This window comes from Tiliqua scincoides, chromosome 11 (assembly GCF_035046505.1).
Source record: "Tiliqua scincoides isolate rTilSci1 chromosome 11, rTilSci1.hap2, whole genome shotgun sequence".
NCBI classification, from domain to species: Eukaryota; Metazoa; Chordata; class Lepidosauria; order Squamata; family Scincidae; genus Tiliqua; species Tiliqua scincoides.
This window is the reverse complement of record NC_089831.1, coordinates 18162682-18187511: the sequence shown is the minus strand read 5'-3', so window position 1 is coordinate 18187511 and position 24830 is coordinate 18162682. Positions and strand designations below refer to the sequence as shown.

Here is a 24830-nt window from a genome sequence, read left to right as displayed (position 1 = left end):
CAGATAACAAGAGACCCGCAAGGCCTCCTGGGAATTGTAGTTTAAGAACATAAGAACAGCCCCACTGGATCAGGCCATAGGCCCATCTAGTCCAGCTTCCTGTATCTCACAGAGGCCCACCAAATGCCCCAGGGAGCACACCAGATAACAAGAGACCTCTTTAACCAATGTCCTATTTTTTTAAAAAAAACAATCTTTTAAAAGTACGCTGGAGTGAGAAATGATGAAAGTAATCTAGACACAGGTTGGAGAAATCATGCAAGACCTGCTTTAAATTCCATTGTCTGCTGAATAAAGGTCTGTGTTCATTCTGCGACCTAAAACAGGGTTATGTAAAATCAGTTGCACACTTGGCTTTCTGGCTGAGTTTTAAAGCCATTTGTGGGTAGTGTGGGGTGGAAGGTCAGGCAAGACTGTGAGGCTGTTCCATTTTCTACCAGCACAGAGTGCGTTCCTTGTAGCCCGAGTGAGAAATTATAGTTCAGTGCTCAGGGTGCTGTTCACAGCTGTGTTGCTAGAGAATACCTGGCCCAACTCCAAGTTTTTTTGGCAATAATTTATTATTATCAGGTATCCATGACCTAAGCTTCAGCTGCTGTGTAATAATAATAAAATGCCACAACAAGTTTTACATGCATTTGTCTTTTTATCCATTTGGGGGGGGGGGGGAAGAGAGCACGTGTCAACATCCTGGTACTGAATTAGACATTGGGAAATGGGAACGATTGCTTCATTTCCACAGTAACAAACACCATGCGGCTTTCAGTCCTTTAAAGCTGTAGGTTACTCACTTCCGGAATGTAAAGCTGTCTTATATTAACCACCCATTAGAGCATAATTTCATGACAACGCAAGCCAAAGGGAATTCAAGCAGAGCTTCTGTGGCCAGCATTCCAGAAAAAGGAAGGAAAGTAATTTCAGCTTCTTGAGGAAGTGGGTTCCTTTAGATTTCTAGACTCATAAAAATGTGGATTAAAAAGCCCTGTAAATTCACCTTGTGGGATCTGTTTAATGTGTCGTTTGACCAGCTCAGTTTTTGAGTCACTCGCACTCAGATGAGATTTTTCTTTGGACATGGTACTCACTACTTCTTCCACATCAATTGATCTGGAAGGTAGCATTGAGTCCCAAATAGCCACGTAAAACATTTCTACATTCCCAAGATGCCACAGTCACCCTATAGAATGTATACTGAAAATCCAAAATAGCTGGACAAAGGAGGGTGCGGGAACCGAGTGGGAGAAAATGTGAAGGAGTAGGTAAGGAAAAAGCGAAGGGAAAAAGTGCGCTTGGCGAATTGACGCCAAGGGAACATGGAAGCCGTTCAGTTTGGTGGGGAAGATCAGCATGTAAGAAGGTCTTTGCTCCATGGGGTTTGTGGGACAGATTGGTGGGTGGGGAAGATCACTCATGGATGAAGTGGGTGGTAGATTGATGTGAGGGCGAGGGGGGAGATTGTTGCTGAGGAGTGGGTTGGCGCATGACATGCTCTCTGATGGACATGAGAATCAACTTCGATGGGTGGAAGATAGGGGGGGTAGTGGGCAAAGCATCTCACTTTACCCCATCATATGCTTTGGAGGGGAGCTTGGCTTTCAGAAGCCTGCCAATTTCAGCGTTCTTTTCTTTTTAGGAGAAAGACTGAGAAGAGGGAAGGAGGAGGAAAAGGGGAGCAGGAAGAAAGGCAAAGACAAAGGTAAAACCAGTACACTTTAAAGCCAAAGGGGACAAAAAGGCTGCCCCCTTTTGGCCAAGTCAAGTTAATATAAGTCAAGTCAATATAACAGCCAAGTTATATTGGAGACTGCTGAAACAGAGACGCCTGTGTTGGCTCGGTCATGTTGTGAGAATGGATGATGGCCGGATCCCAAAGGATCTCCTCTATGGAGAACTCATGCAAGGAAAGCGCCCTACAGGTAGACCACAGCTGCGATACAAGGACATCTGCAAGAGGGATCTGAAGGCCTTAGACCTCAACAAGTGGGAAACCCTGGCCTCTGAGCGGCCCGCTTGGAGGCAGGCTGTGCAGCATGGCTTTTCCCAGTTTGAAGAGATACTTGGCCAACAGTCTGAGGCTAAGAGGCAAAGAAGGAAGGCCCACAGCCAGGGAGACAGACCAGGGACAGACTGCACTTGCTCCCAGTGTGGAAGGGATTGTCACTCCCGAATCGGCCTTTTCAGCCACACTAGATGCTGTGCCAGAACAACCATCCAGAGCGCGATACCATAGTCTTCCGACTGAAGGTTGCCAACATTATATTGGAGAAACCAGATCAGGCTGCTTCATGGCAATACAGCAGTGTTATTCAAACTGTGAGGCGCAGCTCCTTAGGGAGGTGCCAGGAACTCAAAGGGGAGGCGCGGGATGTCCTCTCGCAGCAATACAGTCACACCCCTGGGCAGAATACGAGCCCGTCTTCTGCGCTTTTTTTTAAAGCAGAAGAAATGGGAGTTGCTCAGCTGTGAGAGTGGCTGCTGCCGCCCCACCCTCTTCCGAGCATGCTCGGCTTGCAGTCCTTAACCCTCGCGGATCCTTGTCTGGTTGGTTCCCAGTTCCCAGCCTGGGATCGCTTCTCATCAAAGGGAAATCTCTCTTTTCAACCCCCTCCCTCTTCCACTCTCCCCTTTCAATCTCCAAACCTTCCTGCTTTCCTCCCCCTCCTCAAATAAAACGCTTCTTATTTTACCAGTCACCAGGGGTCTTAAAGTTGCTTCCATGCAGTTGGCAAAGGAGAGGGGGAGAGAGAGAGACAAGCACACACTTTACTTGGCCAGAAGCAGAAAAAGGGTACTGTTTTTAAAGTGATTTATTAATCTTGTTGTTTGACTAAAGAGGAGAGGCTGTATTTTTAAAGTGATGAATCTTGCTATTTGAAGGAAATACTTATCAGCCATTGATGAAGTGATTGCCAGCCCAATCCTCTCCACACTTTCCTGGGAGTAAGCCCCATTGACTCTAATGGGACTTACTTCTGAGTAGGCATGTGTAGGATTGGGCTGTGCATCTCAGGAAGCTGAGACAAATCAGCTTCCTAACCAAACCCTTATCAGCTCTGATTTTCATGGTCTATTTTTGTTTTCCCTACCAGATACTGGAAAAATTGAATTTCATTAAATTAATAAAGGGTTCAATCCTATCCAAGGAGAATGGGAGAAATGACTAGTTGGATTGGGGTCCACAGGGGTGTGTGTGTGTAATGTTGGTCGGGCTGGTTGTTCACAAAGTTCATCTCATAGAACAATTCTATTGGTATGCTTACAAAGTTAAAAAAAATGAGTCTTCCTGGACCAGACCAAATCTACCTACTCCAGCATCCTGTCTCCAACAGTGATCAGCAGCTGATCATTTATAAAGCATGTATATTGCTGTGTATTAATAATATATTTTTAAGATCTGCATTTAATTAATGATATGATTAATATAATTAATATTAATATAGTTAATATATATTTAATATTTAGTGTTATAAGGTAATGGTTCAGGTCATGGTTCAGGATGTGGACTCACCTCCCTGCATTACAATCTCTGCGCATGAACTGGAGGTTGTCCATGACTTTGTGTACCTTGGCTCAACGATCTCCGACACTCTTTCTCTCGATACCGAGCTAAACAAGCGCATCGGTAAAGCAGCTACCACGTTTTCCAGACTCACAAGGAGAGTCTGGTCCAACAAGAAGCTGACAGAATATACCAAGATCCAGGTCTACAGAGCTTGCGTCCTGAGTACACTTCTGTACTGCAGCGAGTCATGAACTCTTCGCTCACAACAGGAGAGGAAACTGAGCGCTTTCCACATGCGCTGCCTCCAACACATCCTCGGCATCACCTGGCAGGACAAAGTTCCAAACAACACAGTCCTGGAACGTGCTGGAATCCCTAGCATGTATCCCTAGCTGAAACAGAGACGCCTGCGTTGGCTCGGTCATGTTGTGAGAATGGATGATGGCCGGATCCCAAAGGATCTCCTCTATGGAGAACTCATGCAAGGAAAGCGCCCTACAGGTAGACCACAGCTGCGATACAAGGACATCTGCAAGAGGGATCTGAAGGCCTTAGACCTCAACAAGTGGGAAACCCTGGCCTCTGAGCGGCCCGCTTGGAGGCAGGCTGTGCAGCATGGCCTTTCCCAGTTTGAAGAGATACTTGGCCAACAGTCTGAGGCAAAGAGGCAAAGAAGGAAGGCCCACAGCCAGGGAGACAGACCAGGGACAGACTGCACTTGCTCCCAGTGTGGAAGGGATTGTCACTCCCGAATCGGCCTTTTCAGCCACACTAGACGCTGTGCCAGAACAACCATCCAGAGTGTGATACCATAGTCTTCCGAGACTGAAGGTTGCCAACATTATATTGGAGAAACCAGATCAGGCTGCTTCATGGCAATACAGCAGTGTTATTCAAACTGTGAGGCGCAGCTCCTTAGGGAGGTGCCAGGAACTCAAAGGGGAGGCGCGGGATGTCCTCTCGCAGCAATACAGTCACACCCCTGGGCAGAATACGAGCCCGTCCTGGCCTCTGAGCGGCCCGCTTGGAGGCAGGCTGTGCAGCATGGCCTTTCCCAGTTTGAAGAGATACTTGGCCAACAGTCTGAGGCAAAGAGGCAAAGAAGGAAGGCCCACAGCCAGGGAGACAGACCAGGGACAGACTGCACTTGCTCCCGGTGTGGAAGGGATTGTCACTCCCGGATTGGCCTTTTCAGCCACACTAGACGCTGTTCCAGAACCACCTTTCAGAGCGCGATACCATAGTCTTTCAAGACTGAAGGTTGCCAATACAATACAAGAGTGTTATAATAAATATAATATTATATTTAATATATAGTTAATATTTCTGGCCATTTCCTGTTTAATGATGTCACTTCCATCCCTCAGGAACATGATGGGGAGTCATGGCCAACAGCCACGGAGGGTCAAGGGAGCCACTGACCGGAAAAGTTTGATTACCACTGCAATATAGTGAGAGTTGCATTCACTGGAGAAATGCAGAGAAAAATGATAGGTAAGGACAGGAGATAGAAATGCAACCTCTCAGCCAGCCCTGGACATACTCTTGAATTTCACTGTAGTGTCTGCACCCAGAATGCTCCTCCAGTCTTTCTCCCTGCCAGCTATGGTTGCATAGCATGCCCACTTAGGACCAAACTGCACAAGCATTCTGCTGTTGAGGCATCATTTCAAAGGACGCTCCTTTTCTCTCTTTAAAATGCCGTGTGGGATGGCAGGCCTCGCCAGCACCAAGGCGCACAGCAAAGAGGAAATCCATTCTTCGCATCACACTGATTGAAAACTGTGGTTGTAGAAGAACATTATTGTCCAGATCCACCTGTCTGATGGTCAGGCAGACACGATGCCTAGTGGATTTGCTACTTATTACTATTTAATTTCTAAAAGACACTTGGGATTTGACATATTTAATGAATAGTGCAGTGGATTTAATGAATAATGCACTATTTCTGGAGAACTCGTGCAAGGAAAGCGCCCTACAGGTAGACCACAGCTGCGATACAAAGACATCTGCAAGAGGGATCTGAAGGCCTTAGGAGTGGACCTCAACAAGTGGGAAACCCTGGCCTCTGAGCGGCCTGATTGGAGGCAGGCTGTGCAGCATGGCCTTTGCCAGTTTGAAGAGACACTTGGCCAACAGTCTGAGGCAAAGAGGCAAAGAAGGAAGGCCCATAGCCAGGGAGACAGACCAGGGACAGACTGCACTTGCTCCCAGTGTGGAAGGGATTGTCACTGCCGAATTGGCCTTTTCAGCCACACTAGATGCTGTGCCAGAACCACCATCCAGAGTGTGATACTAGAGTCTTTCAAGACTGAAGGTTGCCAACGCAACGCAAGTCTGTAATATGTAACTGGATAATGATGTTACATATTCTCTGGTCTGTTCTAGCTTTGAACGACCCTTCTTCATGTAAACTTTTCAGAATCTCATGCCCTGAATTAGTGATTTAAAGTATGTCCCAGCGATCCTTAGTATTCATCAGTGAGAAAAGATCAAGAATGGTGGACAAAATTCCCTGAAAGACAGCATGTTTCAAATTCCACACCATGTGGTACAATCCAGGTATGACACTGAGAGCCAAGAACCCATGCTGAGTTTGTAATCAAGAACGTTTCCCAGAATCTTTGCAACATGCAGAGCAATGCTGGCATGTCTCATTGCTCTGGGAAGTGAGAAGCCTGGAACAATAAAACATAATGTACATTGTGGCTCTCAGTTTAATGATGAGTGGAGGCAAAAGTGGTTTTATTTTTGGAGGGCAGATATGTGGGTTCACCTGAGCCACTTGAATTTCCCACTCCTGGAAACCAGGTGGGCTTCATAGCCCATTAGAACATAAGAACAGCTCTGCTGAATCAGGCCATAGGCCCATCTAGTCCAGCTTCCAGGATCTCACAGTGGCCCACCAAATGCCCCAGGGAGCACACAAGACAACAAGAGATCTGCGTCCTGGTGCCCTCCCCTGCATCTGGCATTCTGACATAGCCTATTTCTAAAATCAGGAGGTTGCACATAAACATCATGGCTTGTAACCCATAATGGATTTTTAATCCAGAAGCTTGTTCAATTCCCTTTTAAAGGCATCTAGGCCAGATGCCGTCACCACATGCTGTGGTAAGGAGTTCCACAGACCAACTACACACTGAGTAAAGAAATATTTTCCTGTGTCTGTTCTAACTCTCCCAACACTCAGTTTTAGTGGATGTCCCCTGGTTCTGGTGTTGTGCGAGAAGGTAAAGAGCATGTCTCTATCCACTCTATCCTTCCTGTGCATAATTTTGTATGTCTCAGTCATGACCCCCCTCAGGCGCTTCTTTTCTAGGTTGAAGAGGCCTAAACCTTGTAGCCTTTCCTTATAACGAAGGTGCCCCAGCCCAGTAATCATCTTAGTCGCTCTCTTTTGCACCTTTTCCATTGTGGCTCAGAGTCAGATCCTTTGTTTACTGATCAGTTGGGGAAGTAAAAAAAATGCTCAACAAACCCCAAAAAGGCAAACATGGTTTCAAATTACTCATCAGCCCTTTCAGAATACCAAGAAGGAGGTGATAGAAAGGTCCAAACCAGTGAAAAAAGAATGCGGGGAGGAGGGAATCAAGGATTTGCCACAACACATCTCAGGTGTCTTCAAAGTGTGCTGCAGAAGATGCTAGAAAAAGCTATTTCTGAGAGTCTCTGAGAGGGTTAATCATAGACATTTTAAGAACTTTGATTCTCAAGTCTTTTTGCAATGAGGAGTTGGTGAAGCACATCTTGGCTCACTCTTCATCTGATCCATTTAAAAGAGCCTTGTGAGAACTCTTTTCTTGCATCTTTTTCCGAATCCCAAGTCCAATTTCTATTTCTCCGTTTTTTCTCATGAATCTCTGGACGCAGCTGTGAACAGGAGAACAGTGACAAGCACACAAGATTTATGAGTCTCATACTGTTGCAGGTCAAGTGACTATGTTGACTGTAAGGCATTCAGGAAGAGGTTCCCGGAGCTGGGGTTCCCAGCAGCCCCTCGCCTACTGTGCCACAAACATTCAGCCTGGCAGATGGAGCCCTGTGCTTCTAAAAGAGCCATGGGCAGTGTTCAGAGGTCAGGTACTGTGCTAGAGCCCAGGAGCTGCTGAGGCCACATTTATGGTGGGCAGCAGTGGAGTTCTGTGCCCAGCAGAGTGTGTTGCTCCATCACTGCCAAGGCTGATTGGTCAGTGGGAGCTCCCTGCTTCCACACTAGCCAGTTGGGTTGTTTGCCTCACACTCACTGCATTCAGAGGGTCCAGGAGGAACAAGGGTGATTGGCCATGCAGTGGCGGATACAGGAAGATCCACAGGAGATTCCTACAAGCTCTTCTTTTCTCCATCTTCTGACCAATCAGGTTGTTCACAGAGACTCTCTGTATGCAGAAAGTCCCACCTGCCTGTAAGTTAGGCTGTAAACCAGGCTGTAGTTAAGCTGGTGTTTGTTGGCGTGGGAGAAAAGAAGGGTTTTTTAAGGGCGGGGGAGGTGCAGAGAGTCTGGTAATTGCAGAGGGCACCTGTGTGAATCCACATTTTGCATACACTGAAGGATACATTTTGCATACCCCATGGCCTGCCCAAATTATTGCACAAAGACAACAACTTTTCGTCCATAGTTTTGTGGTCCCTAAATGTGAAGGCCAAGGCAAAGGTGGTCTTTGGCGAGATTCACCACTAGTCAGAGTAAGCACATGCAGAGTAAGCACTCTGGCATTGTTGCATGGTCAGTTGCTTGTCAGCCTGCAGAGAGCTCCCCACTTGCTCTCTCGTAGCATGAGACACTTTGTAGAACTAGAGAGGGATCGGGACCAGATGTTTCGAAGGTTTCTGAAAACTTACCAGTAAACCAGAGCGTAATTCACACCCACGATGAGAAGGGATGCGGCAAAGTGCCAGCAAAAGCACATGGTGAGAAACATGATGTTGTCATGGTCTTCTTGGTCCCAAACTGGACCTCCCCAGGGTGGGAAAAGCACAAACCCGATCTGAGTGGGGGAAAAAGGACTTGTTACTTTCAGAACAACAGGTCGGGAGGACTGACAGGTAGCCCACTTTAGTCACAGGACAGAAACTGGGAAGATGCTTATGTATTTTTAGCGTGCAGATATGCACTGCTGATAATATTATCACAGGCGTCCCCCCCATATCTGTGGGGCATACATTCCCCTCCACACCCCACCCCCACGCAGGGCCTTGGAGAGGAATTTTATCAGGGGGTACAGAGTTTCTTTTGGACCCCTTCCCAAAGAGGGAGGGGTGAAACAGAATGGGGGGGTGGCAATGGGGTCAAAACGGGCAGGGGGAAAGTGGCACCAACTGGAATAGGCTTTGTAATCCAGGTCCACAAACCAGAGAGCTGCTGTAGCAGGTCGGTTTCCTCCCAGGTGTAACATTGTTAAGGAACGTATGCAATCCTGGGCCTGGTGTGTATGGCAATAGTGGTAGCCACGTGCCCACAGTATTGCCCCCAGCGTCCTGCGTGGGTCGTGAGATTGGAGAATGCAAGATCCCAGGAAATTTCTGGGACCCCGCCTTTGGCTCCTGGGCCCCCTTCCTGACCCTGGGCAAGGGTACAAATTACCCCCTTTATCCCCCTCCCCTAGGCCCTGCCCCCAGGGATAGGAAACAATGGCTAAAAGGATACCCTGCAGAAAGATTCAAAAATCCCCCCATAATGCAAATTAATTATCTGCTGGCGTGTGCAGCCTTCCTGGGTTTCACTGACTCTTTGCTGACTACAAAATGGAAGCAGGAAACACTCATCAGCAGATAAGTAATTTGCGTGATGGGGGCATTTTTGAACAGTGGATAATTGAAACGGTGGATACTGGATCCCCAGATGTGGGAGATGCCTGTATTAACAAAAAATTTTCACAATGGCGACTTGAACAACAAAAGAGAGAAGGAATGGTTCCTTGTCCCAAAGGATTCAAACCTAAAAAAAAAAAGTCACAAAGATGAGACACCAACGAAAAGCTACAGGTCCAGCCTATTTATACATGGATTTTTTATACACAGATTTGACTCAACATGAAAGGCCCCTGCAAATGAGAAGGAATATGCTGATCCCTGGAGAAGGGGAAAAATGCACCCCTTTAAAATCAGTTTAAAAAACTGAACAGTCCTTTAACAATAGGTCTAACATTAACCCTCCTTAATGAGAGAGAGAGAGAGAGAGAGAGAGAGAGAGAGAGAGGGCCAGCTGGCTGACAATCCATCAATCCTTCTCTCTCCAGGCAACCCACTCCCTTCCCCCTGAGTACATTGTGATCACTTTGCATTGGTGAAGGAAGGGGCTAAGTGATGCACTTGGAGGAGGACTGATTGATGGATTATCTTCTTAATGATTCTTATCTTACATCACAAAGGTCAGCAAAGCTGTTTTTAAATCACCAGAGCAAAGAAACTTTGTTTTTTAAATTGATTTGCTATAGTGCCTTTTTTGCCATCCAGATGAGTGCTTGGAACAGAACCCACTCGAATAATGAGTCTCAACCTGTACTAGAAAAGATGCCCTGCTGGGATGAATAGGGACAGTTGCTTTCCCCCTACCAAATGTAAAGGACCGACTTCTGCACAGGTGCTTCTTAGCCCAGTTAACTGGGGTAATAAGAGGTGGGGAGAAGACTTGAACAAACTGAAGATAGAAACAGAAAATTGCAATCAACTGTAAATACACTCTGCTCCACGTGAGCAAAAATGTGAAGCCAGTGGCATCGCTGGGTGGGGTAGGGGGTGCGGGTCACATCGGGTGACATGCACGGGGTGTGCGTGACATTACTACTGGCCAAAATTTTTAAAATCTTGGTATTTTCAAATAAGACCATCATGTTATATATCACTTGACAGATATTTTCAGCAGAGTGCAATAAAAAAAAACACAGTGTTGAAATATCTCTATTCTATAAAAAGTTATAGCCAAAAGACAAGCAGGGGTGGGACGATGGGACACCCAGGGCATAGCCCCACCCATTGCATAGGAAATGGTCCACCATGGGGATGACATGCTGACCTCCTGCATCGGGCGATGCAAACCCTAGTGTCTGCAGCTATTTTTTTTTTAACAAATTTTTTATTTTATTTTTAAAAATACTCTGATTCTATTTCAGACACAAGACCTGCTAAGTTGGAATTCCAAAATCTGGAGGAGGATGCTTGTGGAAATAGCTCAGATTAGCAGAACAGGCTATTGCTTGCCAAACCATTCCAACTGGGAAAATCCAATTCTCTCTCTCAAATTGCTTCCCCCCTCCCCCCATATCTAATTTCTCCTGTTGCTCTCCAGTTGAGCAAATACTCTGCCACAGCTGTGTCAAGCATGGGGCATCCAATATGAATCCTTAACCTCTAACCTTTTGAGAATTTAGCACAAAGTCTTGGACACCCTCACTGGCAACCTTATCTTGATAAGAAAACCCTACCTGCCAAAACCAGGTTCCTTGCAGGAGCGCAAGACTGCTGCTGAAAATTTCCAAGACGACGTTTTCGCGTTGGAAGACTTCCAGGAGAGTGGTGGCAAACCCTCCAAAGATGGCAGTGAGCAACAGAGAATGGATGTGCTGGTCCAGCATGGGCCTGTGGCTGACGTGGAAGTAGAAGAGGAAGCCTGTAGAAATGCACACCATGTTCAGAACAGCAGTTACGGAAATAGAACACTCAGTGCTCATGCAGGAGGTTCCCCCTTTTACTCTTCTGTGGCAATACATACGGAATGTGTAATGTTCTGTTTCGGTCGACTTTTTTGCAATGAATGTGGAAAACACTGAACGGGCACCATATCCTGAAACATTTTCCCTGGTATGTGAAATTAGATTTAATTCCCAAAGCCAGAGGAAGGATTAGCCACCATCTTAAAGCTATGAGGAAAACTGGAAAGTTTTAGAAAGGGAGCGGCTGTCCTGAGCATAACTTTTGCCAAGCAAATACACTGTCATGCTTGAGGGAGAGGAATGAGGTGTCTCCAGATTGCATGGAAATGACTAGATGGTGGATATATTAGGTACAGCATGTCAGACAGTGAATAAGTGACTTGGATGTGACACAGCGGCAGAAAGCAGACAAGACTGGCATCACCTAGGGAGGCATTAATTGCCCTCTTGGGGAAAAAGAGTGGTACAGGTTGAAACTTGATGTAAGACACAAGCCAGCTATGCTAGCCTTTTCCTGGAACATGACAAGAGGCTGCTGCCTTACATCACCTGTGGGACCCATGGCAGCCAGATTGAAAGGGGCATCTTCAGTGCCCTGTCATTAATTAGGAGACAAAGGAAGAAGGGCTGCTTGTCTTGAGTCAAGGTGAGCTTTGCCAGGGACAAACCGATTGCTAGGTTTACTTATGTAACTCAGGGTGCAATTCTAACCCCTTATGTCAGTGCTTTCCAGCACTGGCATAGCGGTGCCAATGGGACATGTGTTGCATCCTGCAGTTGGGTGGCACTCACGGGGGCCTCCTCAAAGTAAGGGAATGTTTGTTCCCTTAACTCAGAGCTGCGTTGCCCTTATGTCAGTGCTGGAAAGTGGCCGGTCCGTTTTTTGAGCAACCTCTTCCCAATTTGCAAGTTTTCCCTTTGGGTCTCGTCCCCCAAAAAGTCCCGGGTGAATTTCGGTTAATACACCACTTGTCACACCCCAAAGGTCAGTCTGTGAATGATAGGATCCCGCATGACCTTTGCTCTGTCAGATACACCTCTCTCAATCAGGCTGTGGCTTTGATCTGTGACTGCGGTCCCTCCGCTCTCATGGCCAAGGCTGACATCCAATCAGCTTTTCGCCTACTGCCAGTCCACCCCAACAATTTCTGCCAGTTGGGCTTCTATTTTGAAGGGGCTTACTATGTTGATAGGGCGCTGCCCATGGGCTGTTCAGTTTCCTGTGCCACCTTTGAAAGTTTTAGTTCGTTCCTAGAGTGGGCGGTCCATGACAGGACTCGCCTGGTTTACTCCGCCCACTATCTTGATGACCTTTTGTTTATAGGCCCAGCGGGAACCAAAATATGTTCAGAGGGCTTGGCTACTTTTGTTGAGCTCTGTGGGGAACTTGGTGTTCCCTTAGCACACGAAAAACCAAAGGTCCCGCTACGTGCCTCACCTTTTTGGGTGTAGAACTCGACTCTGTGTTGCAGCAGAGCTGTCTTCCACTCGTCAAACTCGTTAAGCTCTGCGAATTGCCAAGCGCTGCTCGCGCGGCGCGCAAGATCACATTGTGGGACTTCCAGGTACTAATTGGTCATTTAAATTTTGCCTGCCATGTTATCGCCCTGGACAGGGCCTTTCTCCGGCACCTGTGCAACGCCACAAGCAGCTTAAAGCAGCCGCACCATAGAACCCGGGTTACAGTCCCCATGTGTGCCGATATGGATATGTGGTCCCATTTCATGCTAAATTTCAATGGTGTCTCCTTTTGGAGAAGCCAGAAGTTGCTGGAAGCGGAACTGCAGATTCATGCGGATGCCGTCGGGGGTTTCGGTTTTGGCCTTTATTTCAGGGGTCGTTGGTGTTCTGCTGCCCGGCCACCCTCCTGGGTGTCAGCAGGTATCACCAAAGATTTAACTTTTTTAGAATTATTCCCGATAGTTGTGGCAGTTTTCATATGGGCAGACATGTTTCGAGATTCCGCCATGTTATTCTGGTGCAATAATCTCGCCGTGGTGCACATCGTCAACCAACAGACCTCTAAATCAGCCAGGGTCATGCGCCTAATCCGGGTCTTCGTCAGACAGTGCCTTTCAATTAACGCCATACTCACAGCCAGGCATGTTCCAGGCCTCGACAATGGTATCACTGACGCTCTCCCTCGTTTGCAGGGGGAGCGTTTTTGCCTGTTAGCCCCAGAGGCAGCGCAGGACCCAGACCCAATGCCCAGCTGGTTGTGGAACCTTGGTTTGTCCAAGCCCAAGGGGCCATTTGGGCATCTCTAGCTCCTTCCAGCCAGGCCAGTTATCACAGTAAGATACAGGAGTTCACCTCCTTCTGTATAGAGGCAGACCGTGCCCTTTCCACATCCTCCCCGCCCGAGGCGGTGATGCGTTTCCTGTTGGCTCTTAGGGACTGTGATATATCAGTCCGGTCCATGTCTCTCTACTTAGCTGCCATTTCCTTCAGTGCCAAAGCCGCGGGAACTAAGGACCCTGTTGCTGGAGGGTTTTAAAAAAGACACCCCTCCGCTGCCTGACCAGCGCAGGCCCGTCACAGTCACTCTCCTGCAGGGGCTCTATATCGAATTTGACCTTTTGTGCTCTTCTCAATTAGAGATTTGCCTGTTTCGCACTGTTTCCCTCGTCTTTTTCTTTGGGGCATCTAGGGCAGGTGAGCTTCTGGCACAATCGAAAGGGGCCCCCGGGAGAAGAACCATGCAGTGGGACGACTGTGAGATCTTGGGCGATTCGGCCCACCTGAGGCTTAGATTCTCCAAGAATGCTCAATTAGGTAGGGGCCACATTATGCTTCTCCACAGATCTCTTAATCTGTGACTGTGCCCTGTTCATGCCTTGTCGGTATGCTGGGCAATGGCACCCCCTGGTCCTGGGTTGTTACGTGAAAAGCCCCCTTTTTCCTTAGTTGTGGTTTTATATATGGGTATGTTACAGGCAAAACTTCTCACACAGGCCCAATTTCCAAAAAACCCTGGTAAAGTCACAAGCTCATGGTGACAACATTCCCCTCCAAGGAGTCAAGGAGTCTGGAAGAGCAAATCATTGTCTAAATGTCTCCTATTGTTTTATTGTTGTAACTTAATTATTGCTTAAGTACGGTATGCAGATTTGAACCAGCCTTCCTGGTTTTCTCCCAGCTGGGAAGCCAGCCATTAGACCCATTGATATGCTGATAAGGGACATCCTGACTCCCAGACAGAAAGCAAGCTACCCCCCCCCCCGAGGCCAGCCATGGCTGATAGCTGATTTCCTGATCATTCTGTGTTTTGCATGCTCCAAGTGCCCCACTGTGTGTAGTGAGCAAGCGCATCCAGATCAGCTCTGGGGCACATCTGGGTCATCCAGATCAGCAAAAACCCTTTTAAGAGAGGGCTCCTGCCACATGCTCTCTCTCTCTCTCTCTGGCTGCCCTTCCAAGGCAGAGGTCCTTCTCCCAGGACTCACTCCCCCCCCCCCCCCATCCATCTGCTCCTCAGGACAGGTAACTATTTTTCGTTCTGGAACTCTTTCCCTTCTTTCTTTCCCCTCCTTTTCTCCCCTTCTCTCCCCATCTTTAGTTAGCAACTGGGTTATGCAGACCAGGGACCCCTAAGATCCTTCCCTAAAATCCTTCCCCTTTTTCTAATCTTCTCAGATGCACCAAACACACTCTACATGCAACCACCATAAGCTAGGTACCCCAGATGCAAGTACTAGGACCAACACTCATCATTTTTCATGTGCATTATGTTTACCTGTGTGCTTTGTAATAAAAATATAATCTTTTACTGAAAGTTATCTTTCTCTCAGTCTCCTCTTTGAACTAAAGGGAATCTCTCTGCATTACGCCGTCTTGTTATCCAGCCTGCGATCTTGCAGTCCCAAGGAGGGCACTGTAATAATTCCCCTAAAAACAAAACAGTCCTTTTTGGTAACAGGGTGTCTTTTTAGACATGGGGATCTAACTCCGCTTATGCTCTACCAGTTTAAACAGTTGTTTAAGCAGGCCTTGGAGCAGATGGGGTTACAACCCAAGGAATATGGGCTTCACTCATCCTGCATTTGCGCCACCTCGGCGGCTGCACAATTAGGCCTGCCCATTCCTGCCATTCAGTGGATTGGCAGGTGGCGTTCCTGCGCCTATCGGTATTATCTGAGGTAAGTTGCATGGCATGCGCCCTCTCATGGGCTATGAGCACTCCAGCATTGGGAGCCTTCTCCGATTTTGTCGTAGCTTTCGTGTCCCCTAGTTTTTAGGGGAGACTCCCGCTTCCCCCTAAGGGGGTTTCTCTGAGGCATCGGCCTTTGGGCCTTGTGGCTTTGTTTATGGGAATCCGGTGCCTTCCTTGTGTGGCCTTAGGGGGATGTTAGGCCGTTCAGTTGCCAGGCTAGCGATGTGAGCTGAAGGGGACCCCCGCAGGGCTCTTTGGGCTTTCGCCATGTTTGGCCCAAGTGGTCATGTTTAAGAGTTGTTAGTTACCTACTAAGGCACTGCTTCCTGTCCCTTACTGTTCTTTTTGTCTTGAGAGGTCCACAGTGGCCACAGCTCGTTCAGACTTTAGTCATTGGGCACTCTATCGTTTTTTGGGCCAAGAAGCATGCGATATCCACCAGCTTCGGGTTGCAGCTGGGGTTGGCTGGTCATGCCAACATAGCATGGCTGGCCCGAAGAGGCATGTGCTGGAGGCAATTCCTGCCCATGATGTACGAATATGTTGCTACCCATCTGCCACCCCAGGTAATCATCATACATCTGGGAGAAAATGACCTCTGTCAGTGGACGACCCTGTCCTTGAGGCTGCAGGCCCGTAAGAATTTTCTTTGAAATCCTTTGGAGAGGAAGATCCTGAGGTCTACTCCACCCGTGAGCTAAAGGTTACTTCTCTGCCACCATTTAAATCCCCCCCTTCAAAACTCATCTTTTCAATGTGGCCTTTGTCAGTTCTTAATCTTCACTTATCTTTGTTCCTGAGGGAACTTTAAGTTCATGTACCAGCACTGAACTCATACCACTTCATCCCTCAAATTGCCTGCCTGCCTCTCAGTCTGCTATCCATCTTAGAGTGTAAAATAACCCTTGAGGAAAAACCTAGCTATGTAACTCTGTGAGGTGACATACGCGAGGTGCCAGCACCACTTCGCATTTCAGTGTCTGATCACAATGTCTTGATGTAGTCCTTACAATAACCCTGTGGGGGGGGGGGCAAATGTAATTATACCCATACTGCAGATAGGAAAGACTGAGGTTGAGAGGGCACATCTTGCCTAAGGCCATGTGGAGTGTTTGGGGCAGAGATGAAATTTGAACTGGGACAGTCTCAATTGGCAGTCTTCTAGCCACCATGCTGTCCCAGCTCTCTTATTGATGGATGAAAGTGACCCAGATTGCTCCACCCCCCTTCACTCCAATAGTGGAACCAACCTTCAACGAAGAGTGCCAGGGAAAGCATGAGGCGATCCAGACCTTTGGGCACTTTGGCACGGGAATAAGTAAAGATGTCCACTGCTCCCGACATAGCAAAGAACAAGTACATGGTGAAATGTTGCCAGTTCATCAGTTTGACCCATGATTCTGTGGTATAGAGATGCAAGTGGGGGCCATCTGGAACGAACTGCTCAGCCAACATCCCTAAACAAGAGAGGCAAAGAATTAGCACACCTGCCAAAAGAACACTCTCCCTCGTAGGCAAGAATGAACATTCACACTCTTTTTCTTGAGCTGGGGATTGGAGAATGAAGCAATATCTGCATGTAGGCACCCTTCTTTCATGAGTAGACCACCCCCCCCCCTGGTTTGGAGAGGCTAACCTGGGCAAGGTAAGCAGAAGCGGATTATTTGCCACTCTGGTAATACCTCTGGAGAGCCAGAGCTGGCTCAAGATCTCCTGCTACCTGATACAGTGCACTAAATTTAACCCCCTTACGAGCAGCTGCCTCTCATCTCACTTTTCCTTGAAAAGAAAGAGGGAAATGAATAGGAAGTATAGAGAAGAAGAAGTACGGAGATGACTCTGGTGGACCAGAAAATCAGAGATGTTCTTGTCCACCACTCTCTTCTCCTCCACACTGCCTCTTTCATCCTGTTCCCCTTTTCTTTTTCAAGAAGATGGAGGAGGAAGAATGGCAAAGGAGGTACACCTTTCTGCCAGTCTTCTGCCTGATGCAACTGTTGTGCAGTGCGATCCTATCATGCGCTGGAACAGGCAGGCCAGGAGGCCTACGCTGTATCCAGTGCAAGATTGGGGTCAGAAGTGGCTCAGCCGGAGGCAAGGGGAAACTCTTCCTCGACCCCCAAGTAAGCCACCATTGCCCCAACAGGCCCTCAGGAGGTGGCACAAGTCTAGGGAGAATGGAGATGCTTGGAGCTGCTCTGTGCTGCTTGGGGAACAGGGTTGGAATTTGGCATAACTGCCAGGTCCCAGTCCTGCCTTCCGCTCCCTACCTGCCCACCCATCCCTGGAAAGCTCACTGCCTGTCCTCCCCTGTGCCCTGGAATGCCTCTCCTGCCTCCTTCTCAGGCCCCTGTGTCAACTGAGCTCAGCCAACGCAACCCTCCCTCCCCAAGTCGGCGCGGAGGCTGGATTCAGCCTCTGTGGGCCGGTGCACATCCCTGCACTGGCCCAGCCAACTCCCAAGGAGGTGCAAACGTGCTTTATGGGTCATTTGCAACCCTCCCGGGCTGATGCAAGGGATTTGTGCTGGCGTAACAGGGGAGGGTTTAGGATTTCACCTTTAGTCAGCCTAATGGATGGGCTGGTCCTGTGTATGGCATTAGCATAATGTATGTGAATGTACAGACAAATTACAACATTGTTGACTGCAAGGTGCACTTTTTTCAGGTCACTTAGGCCCAAATCCTAACCCGCTTTCCAGCAGTGCCATAGCTGTGCCAATGGGACGTGTGCTTACATTCCTGAAAGTAAAGGAATGTTTGTTTCCTTACCTCCGAGCTGCATTGCCCTTATGTTGGTGCTATGAATTGGGTTAGAATTGCTCTCTAAATTACCCTTCTTTGCCAGTATTGTTTTAATGGAGAGAGGATTTCTTTTACATAGTGATTTCTACCGCAACCTTGGCTGTGTTTCTGGAACCGGGGTCATTTCTTTTTGTGTGTTCCTCGCACGCAAAAAAAGAACACCTCCTCTCACATGGAAATGTATGCTGAATTCATTCATGGACTGCACAGTTCATCGACTCAAATGCATATGATTATGCACTACAATGTCTCCTGACAGGTTATAGCCCTAGTTAAAATTTAAAAAGCACAGGGCCAGGAACACTAAAAAGAAGTATCCATCCAGAAGCTGGGGACATCATGACCTTTTTGACCTTACCTATTAGTGAAAAAATAACTTTGATGGCCCCTTCAATGACCTCCATGTAGTCAAAGTAGCGGTTTCCATAAGCACTTTTGTTCAGTCTCTTGCAGTGATATTTCAGTGGGTGTTTCACAGACCACCAGAAGCCAAAGAGGATGAAGAAACTGCCCGGCAGAGCGTGCCCTTTAAAATTGGCCATTCCGATACACTCGCCAAACCTATGTGAGGGAGAAGGGTGCCATTTTAGATAGTCCAGTCACAGACTCCATAGAAGCATCTAAATATTGTAATGGCAATCTGAGAAACCTGGAGGTGACAGGCACGGAAGATGATCTCTTTCCTGGGAAAACAGCTTTAATGATAAAGAACAGGGGAGCCCAAACCCTGGCCCTGGGGCTACTTGTGGCCCTCGAGGCTTCTCAATGCGGCCCTCAGGGAGCCCCCAGTCTCCAATGAGCCTCTGGCCCTCCGGAGATTTGTTGGAACCCACACTGGCCTGACACAACTGCTCTCAGCGTGAGGACAACTGTTTGACCTCTCGCATGAGCTGTGGGATGAGGGCTCCCTCCACTGCTTGCTGTTTCACGTCTGTGATGCAGTAGTGACAGCGAAGGAAAGGCCAGCCTTGCTTTGTGCAAGGCCTTTTATAGGCCTTCAGCTATTGCAAGACCTTCATTCATTCATATAAGTTCATCTTTAATACATTTATGTAAACTTTTGTAAATTTATTCAAATTTTAAATGTAAATTAATTCTTTTTTTTTCCCCAGCCCCCGACACAGTGTCAGAGAGGCAATGTGGCCCTCCTGCCAAAATCTTTGAACACCCCTGATAAAGAATATTTTGCTATCATTTTTGTCTCAACTGAGGTCTTTTACTGAGATAGACTTTGGCCTCTGACCCATCTGTGGTCATGACTTTGGTTTTGTCAGTATTTATTTTTAGGCCCTGTGACTGGGCAATATTGGCAATGTGATAAAGGATGTTGATGGCCTCTGCATCTGTACTGGCAAATATGGCACTAACATCAGCAAACATTAGGTCAGTAAGGATCCATACACCCAATAATAAATACACACAACAATGCATTACAGTGGGAACCTAACATCCCACTGCAGGTTTTATAGAGAGCAGCAATGATTTGAATTTTCTTCTGAATTTTTAAAAAGTCAGTAGTACAGTTACAGCCCAATCCTATCTAATTTTCCAGTGCCGGTGCTGCTGTTCCTATGGGGGAAGCACTGCTTCCTGTGTTGGGGGTGCAGTCACAGAGGCCTCCTTAAGGTTTGGGAACATTTGTTCCCTTACCCTGGGGCTGCATTGCGGTTGCACCGGTGCTGGAAAGTTGGATAGGATTGGGCTGCTAAATGTTTCCAGTTGGACCCTGCAGCCTCTAAGACTGGCCCTGATGCCAGAATGTGGCGAGATTCAACTGGATTTATAAGATGCAGAGACATCTTCACAAGCAACCTCCGGTCATGGATGCTGGGGGGCGAGAAACTGGGACTCTGGTTCTGTTTTTAACTGTTGCAAACTCGATTTGGAGGAAGGACCAGCATCCGGGTCCAAATTAACATGCAGGGTTTCCAGCCCATTAACCCCACACTTTTTGGAAGGAAAGTATAAAATCTTTCCTTATCTTAACAGAGCAGTTTATAAATATATATTTCATATTGCTTTATTATTATTGCTGATAACAGCAGTGCCCTGTTTTCCTACCTTTCTTGCCTTAGGGAAGGTACCCCATGTTACAATGACAGGTTGCCAGCCACGCAGGCCCGGACAAATAATAGTACACTAGGAAAGATTTCCCCATTGTCAGTAGAATCAACAGGTGATCCCATGACCACGGGCTGCATGGCATGGTCACACAGAGTTCTCAAGGCAGGTACCCACATTCCCACTGACCCTCAGGCGTGTCCTAGTTTAACTAGGACTAGTTTCCAGGGTGACCTGCAGTCATTAAATTCAGACTTTTTGAGGAAGTTGGTTATTGTTTATTCCCTAGCAAAGTAAAGACATTATTTGCTCTTTGCCCTGTTTATGTACAGGATGGCCAACTCTGACTTGAAGTAATTCTTCCACATTTCCACCACCACCACCCAACGTGATATAGCTTTGGAAATTCCTGGACACCCTGTTAAAAACTCCAGGATTACTTTTCAGTGGCCAACTGGAAATTGATGCTGATTATTGGAGAGTCCAGGCCAATCCTGGAGAGTTGGCAACCCTACTTATTTGCAGTAGATTTTACTTATTTATAACAGATATTTTACTTATTTAGTAGTGATTTTTATTCACTTACAGCACTGCTGTCCCATCTTTCTATAAAAAATATACTTCAGGCAGCAAGCAAAAGCATTGCTTTTGCAATTTTTTTAAAAAGGGGGGTGTAAGATACAATTATTGTACTAACAGAAGGTATCTCTGCAAGGGATGCAAGATGCAAGGGAGGGCACCAGGATGAGGTCTCTTGTTATCTGGTGTGCTCCCTGGGGTATTTGGTGGGCCGCTGTGAGATACAGGAAGCTGGACTAGATGGGCCTATAGCCTGATCCAGTGGGGCTGTTCTTATGTTCTTATGTTCTTATCTCATATAAGGAAACTCTTGCATTCCCCTTTCCTTGCAGCAATTTCCTGAATTCCCTAAAATGGGGCTTCTTCAGAGGCCTAAATAGGTTAGGGAAATTCAAGTGGAGGTATTTTCAGTGACTTACAGCCCAATCCTATCCACACTTTCCTGAGAGTAAGCCCCATTGACTCTAATGGGACTTACTTCTGAGTAGACAAGCATAGGATTGGGCTGTTATACTTTAATGGGTCCCATTTGGTTTGATTTCCATGTGGTCCAGAAAGAGGAAGTTCAATAACGTTTTCAAAAGTCAGCTGAAAAAGTAAGTTATGCCTGCTAAAATACAAGCAGTGATGGAGATAGGTGAAAATCCTTGGATAAGATATTCAAATATCTTTGTACTAACACAAAAAAGGCTCTGACCCCCTACATCCACCCTCTGATGATGGGTGGATATGGAGCAGGTAAAGGGGTCTGAAGGTGGGCAATTTGGAATAAAATTTAGGGTCTTTGTAGTTACTTTAGGCTTGCATTAATGGGCCAAATGACCTTGATAGTATCTGATAGAGTTGAATCAATTTACTCCCCCCCCCCACTTGTCTGTCAGTTTCAATGTTAAATAATCCTCAGCTTTCAAGGGAGGAGGCAGGACCTTCGAAAGAAGCCTACTGGGTAAGCATCACACTTAGAGACTTCCAGTTGTAGGAAATGAAATTCAGCAATCCCTCCCATCTCCAATTTATCCTGGCACATTTCTGCTTGGAGTGATTAGGTAATATCACTGCTGAACAGCATGTTCGTCTATAGACAGTTATCATCAGTTGTACACAGCAGTGTTCATCAGGCAACCAGAAAAACAAAACCACACACAAACAGCCTGAGCGAATTTTCTATTTGCTGTTGCGCCAGAGAAGCAAGATACAAAGAATTCTTTGTACACTGCATGGGTTGTGAGAGCATGCTCAGGTACCTATGTGCGTGTTGGCAACCTTCAGTCTCGAAAGACTATGGTATCGCGCTCTGGATGGTTGTTCTGGCACAGCGTCTAGTGTGGCTGAAAAGGCCAATTCGGAAGTGACAATCCCTTCCACACTGGGAGCAAAGGCAGTCTGTCCCTGGTCTGTCTCCCTGGCTATGGGCCTTCCTTCTTTGCCTCTTTGCCTCAGACTGTTGGCCAAGTGTCTCTTCAAACTGGGAAAGGCCATGCTGCACAGCCTGCCTCCAAGCGGGCCGCTCAGAGGCCAGGGTTTCCCACCTGTTGAGGTCCATTACTAAGGCCTTCAGATCCCTCTTGCAGATGTCCTTGTATTGCAGCTGTGGTCTACCTGTAGGGCGCTTTCCTTGCACGAGTTCTCCATAGAGGAGATCCTTTGGGATCTGGCCATCATCCATTCTCACGACATGACCGAGCCAACGCAGGCGTCTCTGTTTCAGCAGTGAATACATGCTAGGGATTCCAGCACGTTCCAGGACTGTGTTGTTTGTAACTTTGTCGTGCCAGGTGATGCCGAGATTGTGTCAGAGGCAGCGCACGTGGAAAGCGTTCAGTTTCCTCTCCTGTTGTGAGTGAAGAGTCCACGACTTGGTGCAGTACAAAAGTGTACTCAGGACGCAAGCTCTGTAGACCTGGATCTTGGTATGTTCCGTCAGCTTCTTGTTGGACCAGACTCTCTTTGTGAGTCTGGAAAACGTGGTAGCTGCTTTACCGATGCGTTTGTTTAGCTCGGTATCGAGAGAAAGAGTGTCAGAGATCGTTGAGCCAAGGTACACAAAATCATGGACAACCTCCAGTTCATGTGCTGAGATTGTAATGCAGGGAGGTGAGTCCACATCCTGAACCATGACCTGTGTTTTCTTCAGGCTGATTGTCAGTCCAAAATCTTGGCAGACCTTGCTAAAACGATCCATGAGCTGCTGGAGATCTTTGGCAGAGTGGGTAGTGACAGCTGCATCGTCGGCAAAGAGGAAGTCACGCAGACATTTCAGCTGGACTTTGGACTTTGCTCTCAGTATGGAGAGGTTGAAGAGCTTTCCATCTGATCTGATCCGGAGATAGATGCCTTCTGTTGCAGTTCCAAACCTATGTGCATGTGCTTTTCTTTTGAAGGAGCAGGGGTCTGATTGGAATATGCAAGGCTTTTTTTCTAATGGAACACGGGGGGACGGAGTTCCGGCACCTTTTTGCAGGGGCCCCTCCCCTTCGGAGGCATTCCGGGGCGGGGAGCAAAACAGAGGCAGAATAGACAGGCACAGGGTTGGACTCTAAGGCTGCCATCCTATCCACAGTAAGCCCCATTCACTAAAGTGGACTTCTGAGTAGACATGCATAGGATTGGGCTCTTAGGCTGCAATCCTAGGCACTTTCCTGGGTGTAAGCTCCACTGACTAGAACGAGACTTACTTCAGAGTAGACATACCTAGGATTGGGCTCTTAATCCTGGCAGAGATATATATCTGCACCCGTTTTCACCTGCTAAGGGCAGGTGAAAAGGGATTCTATGTGTGTACAACATGCTGTCCAGCCTTGCCAGAGATCCTCCTCATCCTTCCCCCACAAGCATGCTCTCCGCCAGCCAGCGTTTGCAGCTCCTCTCCAGCAATGCAAAGCAGCTGCTCAGGGCAGCAGAGAACATACAATTGCATGCCAAGTGCCTTCCCAAAGACACAGAGTATTCTGATACCTGAATTAAACCATATTTAATTGCTTGTTTGCAAAAGTAGCTGTTTCTATGTGCACCTAAGGACCCCTCTCGTGTAAGAATTCCTTTTTTGTTCTTACTCCCACAGTTGCTTAGAGTAATTTTACTACATGGAACTCATGTAAGCCATTTTTCGGAATCCATTCACTGCTTTCTGTCCTCGAAGTAGTGCCACACTACATACTACACACTACAAGTGCACCTGTACAGTATTTTGCCCCATGTGTAGAAAAAGTAGCTAGGGGGAAGGGGATTTGGAGATTGACAGCCCAATCCTATGCATGTCTACTCAAATGTAAGTTTATCTTTAGGGGGAAGCACATAAAAATATTTTATTTCTCCAATAAAAAATAAAAATAAATAAATAAATAAATAAATAAATAAATAAAAGATTAACAAGTTGTGAGTTCCTGCACCTTTTTTTTCACAAAAAAAGCACTGGGAATATGCATCAGAGAACATGGGGGGGGGGGGGGCTGGAATAAACCTTTTGTGATGCAGTCCTCATGAAAACTGCTCACCAAAGCTGGAATTTTCTCTGGTAGGGAAGGCTGCCTTTGGTTCTAGTATGTAACTTCCTTCCTGGGTCACACAGAAACTGGGCCATAGTCCCAATCCTGACTGGGCTCCCTGTAGCTGTGATTTTAAAAGAAACACACACATGCACAGACATTAGCGATGCATTTAATGTCTCCTGCCATTCACTGCCATTTCCTAATCTGCTGGATGGTACCCCTGGTTTCATTCTTCTGCCCAAGACACAAAATGTTTGATTTCCTGAGTTTCCAGGTCTTTCTGTACATGGAATGTGCAAATTGGGTTCCTATTTGGTTCCTTCTCTCTCTTGTGCTCTCTTCTTCTCCATTTCTCTTGTGACATTTTGTCTGGTGCCTCAATCAAAGGTGAGCTTTTATGGAACAGTACTTCCTGAAATGCAGTGTTCACAAAGCACAGAGCGTAGTGGAACCCCGCTTGGTGTGTATCACAAGATCTATGGCCCACTGGGCCTCTTCTCCATTTGCCCTCCTCCAGCAATCTGAAGCGCTCAAAGTCTAAAGCTAACCTGGATGAATTTGCCATTGCTTCAGGTTTCTATAATGCAGCCC

At 47.2% G+C, this 24830-nt stretch overlaps 1 protein-coding gene across 1 annotated transcript; it reads right to left on the bottom strand.

The window, feature by feature from the left end:
• Positions 1 to 7257: 7257 nt before the first annotated feature.
• On the bottom strand, positions 7258 to 18653 carry LOC136662384 (transmembrane protein 45B-like). The gene is made up of 5 exons (XM_066639614.1): positions 18470 to 18653; positions 16558 to 16764; positions 10927 to 11111; positions 8345 to 8490; positions 7258 to 7375 (listed from the first exon to the last, which is right to left on the bottom strand). The coding sequence occupies exons 1-5, from the start codon at positions 18651 to 18653 to the stop codon at positions 7258 to 7260; spliced, it is 840 nt and encodes a 279-aa protein (XP_066495711.1).
• Positions 18654 to 24830: the final 6177 nt, after the last annotated feature.